This window comes from Marmota marmota, unplaced genomic scaffold (assembly GCF_001458135.2).
Source record: "Marmota marmota marmota unplaced genomic scaffold, marMar, whole genome shotgun sequence".
In the NCBI taxonomy this organism is placed as follows: domain Eukaryota; kingdom Metazoa; phylum Chordata; class Mammalia; order Rodentia; family Sciuridae; genus Marmota; species Marmota marmota.
In genome coordinates this window covers 11,384,561-11,401,897 of record NW_026000241.1, presented here as the reverse complement: position 1 = coordinate 11,401,897, position 17,337 = coordinate 11,384,561, and the positions used below count along the sequence as shown (strand labels likewise).

General features: G+C 50.0%; 1 protein-coding gene across 2 annotated transcripts in view; it reads right to left on the bottom strand.

The window, feature by feature from the left end:
- Positions 1-538: 538 nt before the first annotated feature.
- Ano10 (anoctamin 10) overlaps positions 539-17,337 on the bottom strand; it is a 168,233-nt gene continuing 151,434 nt past the window's right edge. The window contains exons 12-13 of one of the 2 annotated variants that reach the window (XR_007344337.1): positions 925-1,131; positions 539-852 (exon numbers count right to left, since the gene is read on the bottom strand). Coding sequence is in view for 1 of the 2 variants with exons in the window: in XM_015489409.2 (XP_015344895.1) it covers positions 1,063-1,131 (69 nt within the window). In the remaining variant the exon portion in view is untranslated. Of the gene's footprint in view, positions 1,132-17,337 lie in introns of both variants that reach the window. The other variant, XM_015489409.2, reaches the window with a different exon arrangement.

Here is a 17,337-nt window from a genome sequence, read left to right as displayed (position 1 = left end):
GGGTCTGCAGTTTTGGCTCTGAGGCAGCGGGTGTGGAGGGGAGGGGTTGCCTGAGCCGCCTGCTTCATGAGGCAGGATGGCGGAAGCCAGGCCCTGCCCTCACAGGGTGGTCCTCAGCCACAGGAGGCATGGCTTATGGGTCTGGAGGGCCACACTCCTGTGGGATTCCAGGTGGGACTCTTGTGCCTGTGAATAACGGGCAGCCCTGTGCACACAGCCAGGGAGGAGGACAGCACCACCGGGCAAGGACGTCTCCTCCGCTGTAGGTTCAAGGCCCATGCCAGGGTGCCAGAAGTGGCAGCTGGCCCCTGGCCTGGCACTGTATGCATACTGTACACACAAAAACAGCCCCTGGACCTTGGTGGGCTCCCCCGGGGCCAACACCAGCTCCCCAGGCCTGGCCCTGGCTGCAAGCTCAGGCCCGGCCTCCACCTTGCCCACCTCTTACCACTCTACCTTTAAGGACCTGACCCAGGTCTAGTTTCAGGATAGAGCAGGTCAGGCCATTTCTGTCCCTGTCTGGGAAGGGAAGTAGGAGTCAGAGGGCAGGCTGCCTTTAATAGCTCAGTTCTATGGTTTTTTTGACAAAAGGTCTGTTAACATATTGCAAAACAGAATCAGGAAGGAGGCCTGGGAGTAGGAAACACGCCCCTCTCTCAACTGATGCTCGGCAGGACCAGACAGCATGGCTAGGATCAGCTGGGTAGGCACATGCCTCAACCCAGTGCCCTGCCACAGGTCCTGGTGGGGTCATGAGTGACTGGCACTCACTGTGAGGGTGTGGCGAGGCTCAAGGGCAACAGTGGCTCTGCAGCAGAGTGAGGCAGCTGGACGGGCATGTGGGGCCAAGAAAGGGGCAGGGCGGGCAGGGCCAAGGGTCCTGGCTGCCCTTTTCTACCCCTGAGCCAGGGCACTGCAACGTGAGGGCCTGCCACGTGGGAGCCACTCCACGTGGCCAAGCAGTGGGTCTGGGTTCAGGTGCACGGTGCTGCTTGGGTACCCTCCGGCAGTTGTCTCCCAACGCAGGCCTCAGTGGACGGGGCAGCCGGGTGTGCTGGGCGCTCAGGCTGCCTTCTCTTTTATATCTTCCCTCGGTTCCTCCTTCAGGTTCTCAGCCACGAGCTTCATTTGCTGTTGAGAGAACACAGGACACGGGATGAGCCACACAAGCCTAAGTGGAGGTCCCTATGTGGTGGCAGATGCCCCCGCTCTCCGTGGAGGCCCAGGCAGTGACTTCAAACCCTGGGGAAGAGATGACCCTGACGCTGCCCATGGCCTCCTGCAAGTCCCTGGGTCTGGCTCTGAAGAGAAAGGGGACAAAGGCTGTGTTGCACAAGCTACGGGGCAGCAGGGACTTTCAGGTCATGTTCTCTTCCCTGCATGACGTGGAGGGACAGGCCCAGGAGAGGACAGGCATTGACATGGGGCCAAGTCCTCTCCCTTCCCCACAAGCTGAGTGACCTCGGCAGCTGGACCTTGCTGAGTCTGTTTCCGCAGTGACAGCAATGCAGTGCACACGAAAGCCCTGGTCCAGGGCAGTGGCTCCAAGGCATCAGACACTCTACCAGTCCTTTGTCCCTCCCACCAAGGAACCACCTTGCACCCCCGCCTGGCTACATCCTCACTGGGAACACCTTGAGACGTCTCCCCGAGGGCGAGGCCAGGAAGAAGGTGCTCTCCTGGCCAGCAAGATGGGAGCCTGGCAGGGAGGAGTCAGAGGAAGGAGCCATGGAGGGTCATGTGGCTCCCCACACCCCACCTCCTCCCATGCAGGTCCAAGCCACCTCTGTCCTGCAGGTGCTAGAAAACAGGGCCGCAGCTCTGCCCCACTTCTTGCATAAATGTGCAAGTATTTTGGAATTTGGCTTAAAATATACTTAAAATACACTCAGATTTTTAAAAAACATTTTTTTTTTTAGTTTTAACTAGACACAATACCTTTATTTTATTTTATTTCTTTTTATGTGGTACTGAGGATCGAACCCAGCACCTCCCACATGCTAGGTGAGCGCTCTACCGCTGAGCCCCAGCCCCAGCCCCCACACTCAGATTTCTGATAACGGAAAAAATCTGAGCACAAAACCTGCTGGGAGTCTCATAGGCAACACTGGGACAATGCCATGCTCCCTTTCAGGGAGAGGAGCCTCTTTGACAGACCATAAAGAAAAGCCTGTCTTCTGCATCAGGCTGATTTCCCCTGGAAGGATCCTTCAGGTCTGTCCCTCTCAGGAGGGACAGAGCCCACTTGCTCCCGACAGTTCCCATCCTTTCTGTGCCTGGTCTGTCCTCCAAGGGCAGCTCGGAAATGGGCTCCAGAGCTGACTCCTCCTTGGGCTGGGACACTCCTGGCCCTTTTCATCCACATCTAAGCAGACTAGGGTGGCTTTTGATGGGGGGTAGAGCCAGGCAGAGCATGGTGAGTGACTAGGTGACCAGTGGGGGACATTTTCACTCATCAGTGCCCTGGAGCAGGGGTAGACACAGGAGTAAACACTGGTTGGGGACAGGTCTTCCCCAGCGGCACACAGTTGCGATGTTTCTGTAACTTCTGGCTCAACGAGGTGATGGACACAGTTTGATTGAGTTACTGCTATACCTAGTGTGTCTCTCCAGAGGTGATTTCCTGCATCTGTCCCTGGCCACCACGGACACTGCAGGGCGTCACACAAGCATGCTGTGCCTGTCAGCTGCAGAGATAAAATGTCCCCACGAAGGAAACTGTAATGTGTCAGTCAAGGTTCACTGCAGACTATTCAAGCTGGTATCATTTAATACCTATAAAACTTTTAAAATATCTTTATGACAGAGACAAAGAAGACAGAATGAATGAGACTCTGTTTCCTGATTGACATGTAACCATAAGAAATTAAAGGCCAAATAGATAATAAGCAGAACAAGAATGAGGATCACATACACCTCAGCTTGTCACAGAATCTTGAAGCCACATTTCCATGGCATTTGACATGGAGAAGAAAATCAAAATGGGTGCATCTGAGACTCCTCTCCAGGTGCAAACTGCTCCCTTACTTATGTGGGAGGCCTGAGCCATTAGGTGACAGAACAGTAGTATCTGGTGGCTATCCTGGGAGGGGACCTTTGGAAGGAGCAAGGTCTCACAGAAGTCAGGCAGATGGGCCTTCTTCCCTGAAAGACAAGCCCTAACTGACCTTTGTCTCGTTTTGGGAGCTCCCCATCTGTGTCTCCATTTGTCCTTAAAACTAAAATGCCCATGGGGGTGTCTCCCAGAGACCATAGCCCTTCTTTCCGATCCAACTTCAGGGCTTCCTCCAGGCCTCAGGAACATGCCCAGAACCTGCTCCCTCTGCAGTGCCTGCCCTGCTCAGGGCATTTCTAAGATGTCCATGAGGTCACAGGGTCATGTACACTGCAAAGATAGGAAGGGTGGCCAAGGACCCTACAGACCTCTCCTGATGCTGACCAGGTGGCTCAGGTGACACTTCTGCCTTCTCTTCACATGTCCTAGAGTAAGGTCACGAGTGACCGAGCCTAATGGCCTAGTCAGTTGGACTAAACCCTAGTTTTCCTGTGTGGCTGGTCCCTCAGGGTTTGATCTGCCTCAGTGGAGCTTTGGGACTCCCAAGTTGGGCTGGAGCCAAGGACATCTCAAGGTCAGCTTGGCCAGAGGAATCGGGTGGGGACCAGAAGGCTGTGCTCCCTGGGCCACTGCAGTGCAGTGACTGGCTAGGCACTTCCTCCCAGGAGTGCTCCACCCCGCCTGGGGCTCACTCAGGTCTTTGGCTTCTTCTCTTCAGCAACTCTGGCCGCAGAGTGGGACTGACAGGGAGGGAGAGAGCAACATGATGCCCTTTAAAAAATACCTGGCTTCTTTAGGGACACTCAAATTAAAACTTTCATAAAAACACAGGGAAGATAATGGAGCTGACCTTTTCCCTACAAAAGAGTAACAGAATGAAGAGCGAGAATGGAATTTTTCTGCAACTTGTGACTCATTAAAACATTCATGCACCAAAATTATTCTTTAAAGAGCACAGGCTGATTTTTTGCATCATTATTAGTAATGATTACAATACGCACCTAATCATTAAATGGGTCCACCAAAGGCACAGCTTAACCTGGAGAAGGATGTGTAATCAAACCCCCTTTCCCCTCTGGGGAACACAGCAAGATTTTCTGAGTCTGGACCCCACAGACCTCAGTTGGTCCCTTTGGCTTCTCAAACTTGTAGCTGAGACTCTCCTTGGCCACACCCACAATGAACTTTAGGATTCTTCTATTCTTAGCATTCAGGAAATCACGACCAAACTGATTACACCTATTGCCCAACCAGAAGCCTATTAGCAACTACTCCACCACCCCTGCCCCCCCAATCACCGAAGAGTGATCTGAGCAACCTTGGCTGAAGGATGGGAAAACATTGGTTCCTGGGTTCCCATGCCCTGGTGGCCCCCCCAGGCTCCCATACCCTCTCAGTGCAGAACACAGTGGTCAGGATGGAGCCAGGCTGTGGGCCCCACCCATCCTGCCTCAGCAGCTGACACAGGAAGGGGTGCTCGGGTGAGCTCATTGGCAGCACTGGCTCCCCTGAGTTCTTGCAGCCTCAAGGTACGGGCCTGGTGACAAGGCTGACTTAACTGGTCTACAGTGTGGCCCAGGCGTGGGACTTCAGAAAGCTCAAGGTGATTGTAATGCGCAGCTGAGGTGGAGAAAGGAAGCTGTGGCTCTTGGGACACAAGGAGCAGAGGGGCAGAGGACGGCAGCAGGTGCTGAGGGAGTCATGCCTGCCGTCCCTCCGCAGGGGCTGCTTCATTTCAACACTTGGCCAAAGTACCATGGCAGACTTTCTGGCAAACAAAGGCACTAGTGCTCTTATCTCCCTCCCCACCCGACCATGCCCCCATCCTCCATCTGGCTTCGGCTTCTCAGAGCCCCAGAACCTCAAACTCCCTCAAGGTCTGCTGCCTCTCCCTGATTTGGGGTCTACTGTTGGGTCTGGCCCTTTCCACCTGCCAAGAACTCCCTTCCTTCCACCTGTGCTGAGACCACATCCCAGATTCTCCTAGATTCTTTGTCCCAAAGAAGCCTAAGTGTGACCCACACATGCTGCTCTGAAGGGTTTCCACTCTACTTTGGACTAAAATTCACCCTCCCCGACTTCTCATGCCTCTCCCTGACAGCCCTGCACTCCAGCCGTGCAGCCCCAGAGCTCCACTGGCAGGTTCCTCCCTGCCACTCAGTCCTAAACCTATCTCTCCCCACGGGTCACCTGTCACCGTCACATCCCTCTATTTTAATTCCTGTGCTTCATTCACGCCATCCGTTTTTTCATTGTTTACATATATTTTTTGTTTTCCTGTTTTTTAGGACCCATGACTAGATCCCAGGCCTGCAGCAGTGCTGGGCACCAAGTTAGGGCTCAGTCAGGACTTGTGGGGAGTGACCAGCCCAGCGGCTGACCCATAGGAGCAGCCAGAGATGCCAAGTCAGCCGAAGATCTCAGCATCGTTACGACCAACAGGGGAAGCCTCCTTTCTCCTGTGGACATAAATAAGAAATACTCAAGTTCTTGAAGTTGGTGTCACTCTCGTATGTTTGTCACATGTGTGGGATGGCAGAAAATACAGCAAAGCTTGGGCTTTATGTCAGAAGTGCCAGAACTTCAGAGTTTCCCACAGTTCCCTGCCCTGATAACAGTGGTGCAGATGTGGGCCCCGGCCAGTAAGGTTCTGGCTCAGTGGGCACAACAGGCATCTTTGGAGTTTCCACCATGCCCTTCAGGTGAGGCTCTGGTGAAGCTGGTCTGCAGCTACTGCAGGGTAGGAGGAAAGGAGGAAACAGGGCCACCAGGAAGGCTGCATGGTTGTCAGCCTGCTCTCAGCAGAAACTAAGCCTCCTTCAAGAGATTCCAGCTCCACTCCAAAAGGGCCGCCACTCACCAGCAGTGTGGTGCAGGCTGCAGCCTTCAGTACCTTGTGGGTTGACCCTGAGGAAGGCAGAGTCAATTCAAGCAAAAACAAACAAGAACAGGTTTTTGTTGTTTTTTTTTTTTTTCCCGGATATCTACTTCTCAAATAATCTTTTTTTGGGGGATGGGGCACTTAACAACTGAGCCAAATCCCCAACCCTTTTTTATATTTTATTTAGAGAGAGTCTCGCGGATTTGCTTAGGGCCTCACTAAGTTGGTGAGGTTAGCTTTGAATTCACAATCCTCCTGCCTCAGCCTCCTGAGCCGCTGGGATTACAGGCGTGTGCCACCATGCCCGGCTCAAATAATCTTTTAAGCTCTGCTTTATCTATACATTTGGGTTTCAGAGCAAAATTTCCAAAAGCAAAAAGTAAAGATGCTTTGAAAGAAAAATTCACAGGTATTTTGAGATGGCAAGTTCCCTCCAGGAGTGAGGAGCCTGCAGGAGCTAGAGGCTCGCTTCCCTGGGCACATGCTCATCCTGATGCTCTTGGGACAGGGATCCCATTGTATCTGATGAACTACAGCCAATTCTCAAACCTGGGCTGTGGACATCATTATATGCCTGCCATGAAGTTCCACAGGTGGCTGAAAAGAACGGATGCTAACACCAAATGCCAAAGCAAAACTGGTGAGAGAGCTCTGGAGTAGCCTGGGGACATCCACCAAGGGGACAACAGAGCAGTGACCGGAGGCCTGGCCGGGAGCAGTGCTTTAACCCTGTTCACTTAGGATCTCTGGGGGATCACACAGAATGCAAATCAATGTGTAAAGTAGAAGTGCAAATGGAAAGAGTCAGAGTCCCCAAGATCCAAAACAAGTGAGGACTGTTAAAGAAATCAAATTAAGTATATGTGAAAAGTACCATCAATTATTTTTGGAACAGGCATCAACTGGAGGTAGCTCACTCCTGTTCTGAATGCAGGCCCCCAGTGGCTCCTCCTGGGTGCTAAGGAAGGTTCTGGCAACCAGGATGCAAAGCCTACCCATCCTGTCTGGGAGCTTTGGCAGCTAAGGAGGCAGCAACTCGCTGAGGCCAGGTGCCCCTTGTGTAGTCACACATGTTGCTAGGTCCCTTGGGAGATGAGACCCAGGGAGATGTATAACCAACCAAGGTGGAGATGATGATCTGGTTAGCCCTCATCCTTCAACTGCAGGTTCCGCGTTGATGGCTAGCAAGAGTCTGGGCTCGGGGCTCGTGTTGGCAGAGGATGCATGACAGGCCAGTGGACCCCACACAAGTGGCTGCTCCAAAGGAACCCTCGTAGGCTCCTTCACTGAAAGCTGTGGCTGGGTGACATTTTCAGATCTGATAATCCAGTTTAGTCCAAACAGGACACAAGGGCTGAAAAGCCCCCAAAGTAGAAATAAACACCACTGATAAAACCATGGAGATCAATGGTCTTTTAGGGACCCCGAGTTGGGATGACTCAGGGGTGACCACCTGAGGGAGGTACCTGTGGTGGTCAGCGGCCATTCAGGGTTTGACTTCCCACTCAAGAGTCCTGAGTCATGGGGACAAGGGGACAATTTCACTGTGGCAGGAGAAAGAAACCCAGAGTTTAGAAAATAAAAGGATGAGGAAGATAGTTCATTAAATGGAATGTGGGAGACAGTCCACTGCCCGCATTGGGATGTCAACAAAGATTTGTTTAAAGTAGACATTTCTTCAATATGAACGGGGGATAAACTTTAAGTCAAGAAAACACTGTCTGTTGCCACCAGAAAAGAAAAGGCAGGTGACAGGAGAGGCCGCACAGGGAGCTCCCTCTGCCAGAGGCTTTGCACCCCTCCTTGGACCCACAAAGGGGAGGGGGCCACACAGGCACTGAAGGGCCCTGGTCACTGCAGAGGGCTGGTTCCTTCTCCCACAAGTGCTACACCAGCACCCAATTAGAAACAGACCCTTACAACTGCATCCAGGACAAGGGGAAAGCGTCAGTGTCCCCAGCATCTTCTCCCTTCCTTGCCCAGGGCAGTTCCCCAGCGGATACTGTTTGACCTTTTTATTTTGTATTTATTTATTTTTAGGGGGTGCTAGGGGTTGAACTGGACCACTGAGCCACCCTCCCCCCAAGCCCTATTTTGTATCTTATTTAGAGACAGGGTCTCACTGAGTTGCTTAGCGCCTCAACGTTGCAGAGGCTAGCTTTGAACTCACAATCCTCCTGCCTCAGGCTCCCCAGCCGCTGGGATTACAGGTGTGGGCCACAGTGCCTGGCTTTTTTGGCCTTTAATGAACACATATTTTTATTCTCTATTAATGTCATCTAATATTTCAAAATCAGTATAATGACTAAAATAAAATGGATAACAATAGTATATATATTTACAGTGTACAATTCTCAAAACCCCATATTTCTTCACTGCACAAGAGATTACCAGATACCCCTTACCCCTGGGGTGGGCCTGGTCCCCGGCCAGGTGAGAACGGCTGCCCTGGGGTGCTGACGCTGTCTCTAGAACTGCTGGCACTGGGCACGCTTCTAACAGCCAGGCGAGCTGGCCAGGTTGACTTCACTGTGCTTGATTTTATCATTTTTTTTCTCCAAGAAAAACACAGAAAGTGCTGGGCAGGGATTTTAGCCATATTCACTTGACATCCTTCCCCCAACACAGTTAATTCTCACATATTTCCATCTATAAGCCTCAATAAGCAGAATTAATGGCTGCTTCTGTCCTATGACTTTCATTTCATTATGATTTTCCATTACTTGTGTCCCCTCCTGGGGGAGTGGCAGCCCCTGTAAGGAATACTGATGGCTAAATGCAGGGTAACGGTAATGTCACTGTACACTCCTCGCTGTTTAGTTATAGGGTCTTGAGCACATGAAGCTGCCAGTCTATGTTTTCTGAAATCTAGGACTGAAGTGACACACAGTTGGTGACAATGAGCTGTGGAAACCCATCTGGGGTAACCCAGAGCACTGAACCACTCAGGGACTATCCTCCCATTCTCTCTCCGCCAGGTCAGACCTTCTAGGATGGTCTAGTTAATAATAAGCTAAATGATTTCTAAAGCACATGCTTAATTTTTTCTGATTAAAAAAATTATTGCTGTAGTTTGGATATGAAATGTGTAGGTTTTTTTTTTTTGGCGGGGGTGGAGTACTAAGGATTGAACCTAGATGCGCTTGACAGCTGAGCCACATCTCCAGTCCTTTTTTATATTTTTGAATTTTGAGATGGTCTCCCTGAGTTGTTAAGGCAAGGCCTCACTAAGTTGCTGAGGCTGGCCTTGAACTTGTGATCCTCCTGCCTCAGCCTGTGGAGCCTGTGGAATTACAGGCGTGCACCACTGTGCCTGGCTGAAAGTTTTTCTTTTTAAATGATTAACAGTGTTATTGCCACTCTTCTGTCATGTGTAACTAAAAAGAACAAAATTTAAAAAGTACATTAAAAAAGTGTTATTCTCATAGTTTGGATCTGAAATGTCCTCCAAAGACCTGTGTGTTAAAGGCTTGGACCCAAGCCTGGCACCACTGGGATGGTGAAACCTTTAAAAGGCAGAGCCTCGTGGGGGCTTTTAGGGCATTGGGGTGTGTCCTCAAAGGGGATCGTGGGTGCCTGTTCTCTCTCTTTTCCTTTTGCTCCCTGGTTCCCGATGAGAACAGTTTTGCTCAGCCATACACTGTTGCCGTGACGTGCTGCCTTGCCACAGGCCCTAAAACAACAGGATCAACCAATCATGGATTGAAACCTCCAAAACTGTTTGCCAAAATAAACCTTTTTTTCTTTGCATGTTGATTATTTCAGGCCATTTGTTACAGTAACAGAAAGCAGACTCACACAATCATTTATAGGGGCATGAAATTCATCCTTCAAAGTGTTTACAATTGATCCTGGAAGATGCCCTTCTATCCCAGGCTCCTGTGGCTGGTTGTGAACAAGGGAAGAACAAGTTGTCCTATTCTTCTTTCTGATTTGAAGCCTTAAAGAGACCACCTGAGAATTTGATCTTATCTGTGGGAAAGCTGTGATTTCAAGATTCACTTGCTTCTTTGAGGCAGCAGAGCAGGAGACCTGATGGGGATAATTTCCATTTCAGGGAGCCCTGCTTCTGGTTGATGATCAGTCTTTTTCCTAAAGCATCTGAGACAAATTACTTTAGAAAGAGAAAAGAAAAAGGAAGGAAGGAAGGAGGGAGAGAAGGAAGACAGGAAGGGACATCTTGGAGAGTTTGAATAGAGAGTTTGATACATGGTCTGAGAAACAAAACTGCTCCTCAGAGCAGTGGGAAAGGGGACCCTACTGTGGGCTGGATCTCTGCAGGTGGTCTTGCCCACATGGAAAGTTCTTTCTCCTCAGTGGGGATTCAGGGTGCTGCACAGTGTCTGAGTACATCCAAATCAGCTGACCGCTAGAGGTGCAGAGAACACACAGGGGCTGCCCTGGCCTGCTCCTCAGCCCCACCAACCCCCATGTGGCCTTGGACCTTACAGATGGCCTGGTACAACCTCGCCTGGAAGGATTAAGGGACTGGGCAGAGGGAGAGCTTGAGGAAGCAAGAGGAGGTGGGTGAGATTCTGGATGGTGTTTTTGCAGCAGGGACCCAACATGGAGAAGCCTGTAGTTTATGCCAAGCGAGGAACACTGTGAGATCCCCTTCCTGCCTCTCCCAGGTATTCCAAAGAAAGTTCTGTGAGAAGTCAGCAGCTTCTGGGGCCACGTGGATCTCACTGAATACCGCAGGCACCATGGCTGTCAGGGGAAGTCACTGCCGGCCTTCAGCAGAGAAGTGGAATGGCTTGCTTCTAGGTGGATGGTGCTGCTGTTCTCTGAGAAGCAGGGGCTCTGCCCAGGTGAAGGTAGGGGTGACGGGACAGAGCACAGCAGAAGCTGCACCTGTGCTGGCACGAGTCCCCAAGTGACCAGGCCCCAAAGTCGGCCCAGTGCGGGGCTTGCAGAGAGGCTCCCTGTGGAGGTCTGAGAGAGAGTGTGATCTGTCTATACTCAGGGGACATGGCTCTGTTTCCAAATTCCCTTTTTTGGGAGAAAACTGAAGGTTCACCTTGTTTAGAGGAACAGCATGTAATGGCACAAGCATGTGCCTTAGCGCAGATCACCCTTTCCACTCTAAGTCTTGGAGAACAAAGAAAAGCAAGAAACAGGTGTGATGGGAACATGGGGACTGGGTAACTGGCACCCCACAAAGCCTTGTCAAATTGGGTCAGGCTCTTCCAGCACACGCGCGCGCGCGTGTGTGTGTGTGGCTGCACACGCACATGTACTCCAAGGGGGCATGGCTGTGGGGTGTGTGTCGGCATCAGGTGGCCCATCTCAGATGAACTGAAATTAATTAGGGACTCAATTGCTAAGAATGTGACACATATGTCCCTGTTGGTCTTGGATGTCAGGGTGTGACTCTGAGACAGCATGTGAAAATGCATGGGTTATCCCTGTTTCTGACCATATTTCAAAGGCTCTTTTGAATTCTTACCAAAATAATAGCAATATTACAGCAGCTCATTTCTCACCCTGTCTGTAATATCACAGGTCGCCCTTTACTCACCTAATGGAAACAGGAAAGTTCTGTGTTTTCTTAAGCCCCAAAGGTACAGGTGAACTTTGAAGATGTTCTGATTCTTTGGGTGAAACTGGGATTACCAAATTTAGTTCAGAAATTCAAAATAATGAAAGGTAGGACTAACCTGCTGTTTTTGTCTCCACAGTATATGTAGAGGAGAGTGAAAAACAGGAAGAGATGTGGTAAAGTGCATTTCCTAAGGCCCCTCAAGTCCCCGCAGAAAGAAACCAGTGCTAAATACCCCCTTCATTTCAACTCCCTCTGTTTTGATCTGTTGCTTCCAAGTATAAAAATGTAGCTGCACTGTCTCCTTTGAGATTGACTGCCATGACTTCCTTCTCTGTTCCTGCCACACAGACACTTTACAGACACTGGAAAGTTCTAGAAAGGCAGTACCTAGCCCATGTGACCAGTGTTGTCTTTATTCTGACCTTTGGGAAAGGGATCCTGGTCACAGGTCAGGTTAGGCTGTTAGTCAATTCAATGCTTAAGTCAGATGGCTACAGACCAGGAGTCTCTGACCAGAAGCCACCACATCCACAGCATCAGAACCTGAACCTCCTTGCTTAGCTTTTCAGAAACAAGAAGAGCTGATCCATGCGATAGGTACTGAATTAAACATGACTTCAGATATCCGGTCCTTCTTCTAACACTACTACTGTTTTCCTGTGTGGTGCCAAGAACAGCGACAGCATAAGAGATAAGCTGTTGGCTAACTGGGAATTCCCTGGTGAAAGCCATAAAATATGGATGATTTCGTCCTGTTACCCTGGACGACCTGCGAGTCATTTTGTTAAGACATAGATAGATGCTTTAGGAGCACATGGCCAGGCATTTGGGGAGTGATTCTGTCAAGTAGCAAAGCCCAGGGCTGATTCACAGTTAACTTACGTGGCTCTGGGAGCAGGGGCGGGTGGGTCGGGGGACAATATTTCCAAAAGCCATTTTGTACAATGCAAACAAACAACGTTGAACCAAAGAAACTCTCAGACGATGGTACCAGATTGTGGGGGTCTCTTTCACTGCCCTGTGAACCAAGCACTGCACAGAAACACATGGAGAGGCCACGGCTGCGCGCTCTGACTGGATAAAGGGCAAGAAACCCATTTCAGGGCGGAGCAAAACACCATCCTGGCTGCTAAAATAAGCCTGAGGACAAAACCCCACCATTCCTACTTTCAAAAAGGAACTGATGTCAGTAGGAAGACTCCTGCAGGGCCTCAGTGAGGCCGTCACCCCCACGCGTGCACAGCCCAGCCCGGCATAGCAGAAATGTCCTGGGTGGGGAGGAAGTGAGGGCTGACCACAGAGGAAAACACTGAACTAGAGGGAAACAGAACAAAACAGCGGGGTGAGTCAGAGCCCAGAGGCCTCTACACCATGAGGGGACGACGGTTTCCAAACAAAGCCCTCATCAGGTACCGCATTAATGACACACAGGAGAAGGGAACTGCCAACAGTCCTGGGCTAACCTGTGAGCCATGGGGAACTTGCAGCCCCTGGTGGAGTGCAGGAGCCAGCTGGGCTTCCGGCCACCTGGACTGGACCTTGAAAGCCCCTCTGGGGCCTCCTCCCCCAGGCCTCTAGGATCCCTGCCCATTCCTTCCCCGCTAGCCTTCTGCCTGGGAAACTCAGGGCAGGGCGCTGTGCGCGCTGGGCAGGAAGCTCTGGGGAAATCACAGATGCCACTCTTGGCACTCGCTCCCAACCTGCTGCCCAGCCCACTGTTCCAGCAGCAGGCCTCTCGTTTCAGATCTTCCTGTTCCAGAGTTCCATGGCTTTGCAGAAACCCGCAAACCCCTACTGCTCTGTGAAGACACAGTATGTGCGTCATGTCCTCCATGTGGCCTCCCTGGCCTGCCACAGGGTGACTGGCAAGCTCCACTTCATGCTCCCACCATGATAGACTCTTCTGTGGGAGCTGACAGGGCCCCTCTTGCCTATTGGTGCCCCCATCTGGAGTGGTGGCCAAAAGAATCGGGGTGAGAGCACCAAAGCAGCCTGTGCTGAAACCATCGCCCTCTTCCCTCTGCACAAACACATCCCTGGGGAGGGTTCTTCCTTCTTCCCTGGGTTTCAAGATTACACTCGCCCCTCTGCTGTTCAAATCCCACTCCCTTGGAGAGGCCAATTCTGTAGCTGGAGGAGATCCAGGGGCAGTGGTTACAGCACGAACACTGTCTCATGGGACAATCTTTTTTATGCAAAACAGCAAAAATCCAACTGGCTATTTTGGATGATCTATATAGACAGCTTTAAAAGTAAAATGAGGGCAGTAAAACTGCTTGTAATCCCAGCAGTTCGGGAGGCTGAAGCAAGAGGAGTGTGAGTTCAAAGCCAGCCTCAGCAAAAGCAAGGCGTTAAGCAACTAAGTGAGACCGTCTCTAAATACAAAATAGGGCTGGGGATGTGGCTCAGTGGTTGGGTGCCCCTGAGTTCAATCCCTGGTATACCCCCCTCCCCCCAAAAAAGTAAAATGAGGTCTACTGTCACATAGAGAGTTTCAGACCTTACTGAGCAGTGATCAGAATGTATCTGAAGACCTTTTATAAAGTAAGTCTCCCAGGTCTTACTTGTACTTCTCATTTAGTAGGTCTGGAGAGGAGAAAGAATATTTTTTTCCAAAGTTTACTTTTGATATTATTCCAAACTTATAGAAAAATTGCAAACAGTATAAAAGAGTCAGTTTTATCAGCTGCTTACACTTCATTGCATTGCTTGGTCATTCTTGCTACATCATGTTTCTGGAATCCTCAGAGAGTAAGTATTTCATTACCTTGTCCCCCTAAATATGTTCATGTATATTCTCCAAAAACAAGGTCTTCCTTTTCTACAAGAAAATGATATTTCAATTATATAAGAAAATGTTCCCTAAATGATTTTGAAGGGAGACGTGATGATCAGTTTCTTATTTTGTCAAACTTCCCAAACAGTATCACACTGATAGAATACAGAAAGTATCAAAACCAGATGGGAGTCCCTAAATTTGTTCTGCAGAAAATAAAGCAGCAACTGACTATTCTGTGGAAACACATACGATAAATGCATGGATTCCCTTTTGTTCATGAAACAAAAATTGTTTCAATGAACTGGAATAGAAAACTACCATAAAAAGAAGCCTTCAACCTAGCTGAATTTGGGGATCTGTTGTAGGCAGTCTCTGAACCACCCCAGTGATCTCCACCTCCTGAGGTTCACTCCTCTGGAATATCCCTTCTACCTTGGGGTGTAGGCTGGACCTAGTTGCTCACTTCTAACCAGGAGAATACAGCAAAGCGTGGGACTGTCACTTCAGAGATGATGTCACAGACACTGGAGTTTCCATTTGGGGTGCATCCTTGCTCACTGGCCTGCTCTCCTCCCTTTCCCAGACAAATGTGTTGACAGAAATTTCTATCCTGGTTGTTTTCTCAGCTATAGTTCCCCAAACCACTCCAAACTGGCTGCTGGTCCATCAATCCACAGAAATCGTTCCCTCTAAGGTTATCCTTCACCGCCATATTGTTAAATCCACTGGACATTTCCTGGTCTTCATCTTATGACTTCACAGCAGTGTCTGACATTGTGAAACTAGCTCCTTCTTGAGGTTCTGCCTTTGGATGTGTGACAGGATGTTTCCCTGGTCTCATTCCTCTGAGCTTTGCAGGCTCGTCCTCTCCTGGAAGGCCCTTACAAGTTGCCATTTCTCAGGAATCCATTCCAGGCCCTCTCTTCTTTTCCCTCTAGACCAGCACTCTCCAACAGATCTCTGGGATGATGGGAATGTTCGATAGAGCATCGATAATTTGCTTATTGCAACTGAGGAACTGAATTTTAATCTGATCTAATTTGAACTAATTTAAATTTAAATAGCCACAGATGGCTAGGGCTGAGATGCCCTCCCTGATAGGCCGTGGCACCCATGACCTCAGCCACCACCTCTACGCAGACTACCCACACATCTTTTGTCCAGCCCAGGTTTTCTCTGAAGCAATGCCTACCTGGCGTCTTCCCTTGAATGTTACTAAATCAACCAAACTAAACTCAAGATCATTTTCCAAAGTCAGTCTAGCTTCCCATCCAGCTAACTGCCCAGACATCTACCCCAAGCATGCAGCTCTGAAGCCTTAGGAAATCAAGTTTGGATGACTTCCTCTCCTACTCATTCCTCAGATTTGTCTACTTCTCTATGTTCTGGCTACCTTCACATGAATCCATCATAGAAACTGCTAGAATCTCCTTACTGGTGCACAGGTACCTTCTTCTTTTTTTTTTTTTTTTTTGGTACTGAGAATTGAACTCAGGGGCACTTGACCACTGAGTCACATCCCCAGCCCTATTATATATTTTATTTATTAAGAGTTGCTTAGCACCTTGCTTTTGCTGAGGCTGGCTTTGAACTCTCGATCCTCTTGCCTCAGCCTCCCCCACTGACAGATACCTTCTTTGGCCACACCCCCAATGTGTCCTCAGGATGCAACCTAAATCTACACCTGAAGGTATCCACCCAGGCTGAGGATCCTTCAGTGGCTTCTTGGACTTTTGGGACAAAGACAGCATTCCCGTGCAGGAGACCCAGCCCTGCCAACTGCAGGCCGATGCTCCGTGCCTCTCCAGTCACATGGTCTTCTTCCTGTCCCCTGCAGTCAGAAAGACTGATTGGAGGGATTTATCATTTCTTTTTGGCCAATGTCTTTGGTACCTTTGGTAAGCAAACCAAAACTCTGCTGTTACCCACCCCATAGATGGAGCTTCCCAAAGAGCTGCCATGGAACAAAAGCCCAGTTCACTGACTTCTTCCCTTTTGTGTTTATCAACCCACGTCCCTTCCACAAGAGAGCAGAGTTGGAAGCACTGTGGTAACCTGTCCTCTGCTAACCCTTCCAGCAGCTGAGAGGTACAGTCTACTTGAAGGTTTCCAGTCAGAGGGGGGCACTCCCCACAAACAGGGCTCCTCCCCGAGTTCTAGTCCAGTTGGGTGACTACAAAGATCTTCATTATGCTTTGCCAAATCTCCCCCAGTGTTCTTTCTGGTCAGAGGTCCTAGGCCCACCTCTTGAAGTCCTAAGAAAAGTGATAAAGCTGACAGCAGCTAACCTGTGCCCTGTGCTTGTCCCTCTGCCAGGACTTAGTCTCACAACAACTCTTGTCAGGTGGATTCTATTATTGTTTCCATTTGTAAGGCAAGAACCTATTATAACTCAGAGAAGAAAAACAGTTTGTCCTCAGTCTCAGGGCATTCTGATCACTCCTGAATTCCTCAATGTCTTGACTGAAATGCAGTGCCTACAGTTCAACTTGATACTGGGTCCTTGCCATGCCAAGTGTGGTCAAAGGACAGGCAGCATCAGTTTCGTCTAAGAACCTGTCACAAGGCAGGATATGGGGCTCACCCAGACCTGCAGAATCAGAATCTGCTCTTTAATAAGATTCCCAGGGGGTTCGAGGACATGGCTCTTCATGTGCCCAGTCTAACACAGAACAGTGTTGAGATACTCATTTATAGATGCATTCAACCAAAGAGGGGTCAGGAAATACCTCCTTTTCACACCAGACACTAGGTAAGCACCAGGGATCCTCCAACCACTCAGAGTCCAGCAGGGAGAGCTGTGTGTGGCTGCAGGGCCTGGAGTTCAGTGGAGAGAGGAGGAGGCAGGGTCAGCTCAGGCAAGGCAGGGGAAGAGAGCACTTGGGTTGAGTGTTAATAGAGGGCAGGAGTCTGAGGAGCCGTCGCGGACAGGAGCTTTCTGAGCAGTGAAAGAGGAACAAAGGTGGTGGGGTGGTGAAGTTGAGAGAAGGAGATGGTGCAGAAGAGGCAGCCAGGGCTGGCCTGGGAGGCCTCGGTCTTGCTCCTCCATTCTGGACAGTTCTGCTGCCACAGTCTCT